The following is a 2829-nucleotide window of genomic DNA, read 5'->3' as shown; positions in this document are numbered from 1 at the left end:
AGAGAAAGAGAAAGAGAAAGAGAAAGAGAAAGAGAAAGAGTCTAGGTGGCGGTGAGAGATGTGGGGGTCCAGGTGGCAGTAGGAGGGGTGAGGCTCAGGTACCAGGCTGGTGAGGGAGTCCTGCAGGCAGCGCACAGTCAGGGCGGTGGAGGCGGAGATGACTCGGGCAGAGAAGTCCACTCTCAGGTGCAGGTTCAGGTGCCTGGTGGTGAACTGCTCCGCGGAGCAGAACGAGCTGGGGTCAGACATGATGACTGAGATCCTGGAGCTGCGCACACCGACCGCACTGACGGCAATGTGACGGCTCACACACCAGAGAGATTAGAGAACCAGCAAATGCCTGCCTGCAGACGGAGCCACGTGACCGCCAAAGCGCTTGTGGGAGATGTAGTTTACTCTGACGCAATCCCAGCATTGTGCATTGGCCCCTCCAGGAAGTGCGCGTAGTTTATCCTTGCAGCATATCTGGAGCCAGGCACAGCCTGGAGGTGAAGCAGCTCCAGTCATCCGTGTGCTGCAGACATTACACCAGATAGATGGGGAACTGAGACAAATGTATTTACTTATTATTCTTTTTTTTTTTGCGTCAGATGAGGACACATTCATTATATTAGTCATTCATTATAAGAGGAACTCATAATGTTGCATAATAGTACCGTTTTGTCGGATTAGCATTTAGGGTATGAGGCAATTAGGGAATACATAAAGTTGCAAAACAACATCTCTATATCAAAATAAAAGGAACAGGGCGGTTAGGTTAGGAAAAAAAGTTTGTTGAAAGACTATAAGAGGACAATAGGGGACATTTATTAAGACCGGCGTTCTCCACACTGGTCTCAAGTCCCTCTGTAATTCATGTCTCCTCATGAACTCCATTCCTACAGAGATTCATCGGAAGTTCTTATCAGCTGTATTCAGGATCATAATCCATGGCAAGTAGAGCAGAGAGGAGGCTGAGGCAGCTCTTTACCTCAGTGTTGTGAAGTAACTTGTCCTCCTGTGTTATTAGGACAGGTTTTGTGTGTACTAATAGGACAGCGGCCATTTTATTTCTCCCAATGATTGCTTCCTAGACAAAACATACCAATATAACAAAAAAAAGGTATTTGGAAATATATTTATAATAAAGTAATAGTTAAGTATTTTCATTTTATTAATTCCCGAAGAACCCCTTTAAGTGGAGGTGAAGCGCTGCATTTACGTCCAGCTGATTACCTCCACGGTATGAGGACGAGTGATGGCTGCTGTTGGTAGATGGCTGCTGCTATCACTCGTCCTCATACAGCTGCACTGTTTCCTGGCAGCAGAGTGCTGTTTAGATGTGTTTCGACCTGATATGCATTACTCATAGCATGTTCATTTCAGAGGAGATTCCTGTTTAAAACACCTCAAACCACAAGTTACACAGGTGATTGAAAATAACACAAATACCCAGTTAACTCTTCATGGGTGTTCAATGTATTAAACAGAAACACACAATGCAAAATGAGGAATTATAAGTTTTTCTTTATGACACACATAATGGGTAGATGCCCCTAAAAACTCATATTGTCTGTAATGGACTGTAGCAGTGCTCTTCAACCAGAGGCTCAAGAGCCACATTATTATTTATTATTAAAGCGCCATTCATTCCATAGCACTGTACATATGAAAAGGGGTATACATACATAATACAGACAATTACAGACAAGCATACAGTGAGGAGCAGAAGTATTTGAACACCCTGCGATTTTGCAAGTTTTCCTACTTAGAAATCATGGAGGGGTCTGAAATTCATATTGTAGGTGCATTCCCACTCTGAGAGACAGAATAAAAAAATCTGGAAATCACATGATTTTTAAAGAATTTGTTTGTCTTGCACTGCTGAACATAAGTATTTGAACACCTGGAGAAAATCAGTGTTAATATTTGGTACAGAAGTCTTTTTTTGAAATTACAGAGGTCAAGCGTTTCCTGTAGTTCTTGACCAGGTTTGCACACACTGCAACAGGGATTTTGGCCCACTCCTCCACACCGATCTCCTCTACATCTGTCAGGTTTCGGGGCTGTCGCTGAGCAACACAGAGTTTCAGCTCCCTCCAAAGTAGGGCTGCACGATATGGGAATTTTGTGCGATTAGGGCCCTAAAAATTGCGATAATGATATGCAATGCGATATTTTAAAGGAATTGTGCTAGAGGTCTATTTGCTTGGATTTTCCCATATGAGCCGCTGACGCGGCTGGGTATGACATAGTTATGGGGGATCTGTGGAGGGTGCTGTTATATGGGGGATCAGTGGAGGACGCTGTTATATGGGGGATCTGTGGAGGGCGCTGTAATATGGGGGATCTGTGGAGGACGCTGTTATATGGGGGATCTGTGGAGGGCGCTGTTATATGAGGGATCTGTGGAGGGCGCTGTTATATGGGGGATCTGTGGAGGACGCTGTTATATGGGGGATCAGTGGAGGACGCTGTTATATGGGGGATCTGTGGAGGGCGCTGTAATATGGGGGATCTGTGGAGGACGCTGTTATATGGGGGATCTGTGGAGGGCGCTGTTATATGGGGGATCTGTGGAGGGCGCTGTTATATGGGGGATCTGTGGAGGGCGCTGTTATATGGGGGATCTGTGGAGGGCGCTGTTATATGGGGGATCTGTGGAGGGCGCTGTTATATGGGGGATCTGTGGAGGACACTTATGGGGGACCTGTGAATGGCACTGTTATAGGGGATGTGTGGAGGACACTGTTATATGGGGGATCTGTGGAGGACACATAGGGCCATGAGGGGGGCCAGCTTAAGACATATAGCATCTTATGCTGGTCCCCCTCATGTGTCCTAAACTGG

The 2829-nt window shown here is 45.9% G+C and overlaps 1 protein-coding gene across 1 annotated transcript in view; it reads right to left on the bottom strand.

The window, feature by feature from the left end:
- LOC122925883 (leukotriene A-4 hydrolase-like) overlaps nucleotides 1-249 on the bottom strand; it is a 32317-nt gene extending 32068 nt beyond the window's left edge. The window contains exon 1 of the mRNA XM_044277230.1: nucleotides 103-249. Coding sequence (XP_044133165.1) covers nucleotides 103-249 — 147 coding nt within the window. The remainder of the gene's footprint in view (nucleotides 1-102) is intronic.
- Between the last annotated feature and the right edge of the window lie 2580 nt (nucleotides 250-2829).

Source organism: Bufo gargarizans, chromosome 2 (genome assembly GCF_014858855.1).
Source record: "Bufo gargarizans isolate SCDJY-AF-19 chromosome 2, ASM1485885v1, whole genome shotgun sequence".
NCBI lineage: Eukaryota > Metazoa > Chordata > Amphibia > Anura > Bufonidae > Bufo > Bufo gargarizans.
The sequence above is the reverse complement of the archived record's forward strand: the minus strand, read 5'-3'. Positions and strand labels throughout refer to the sequence as shown.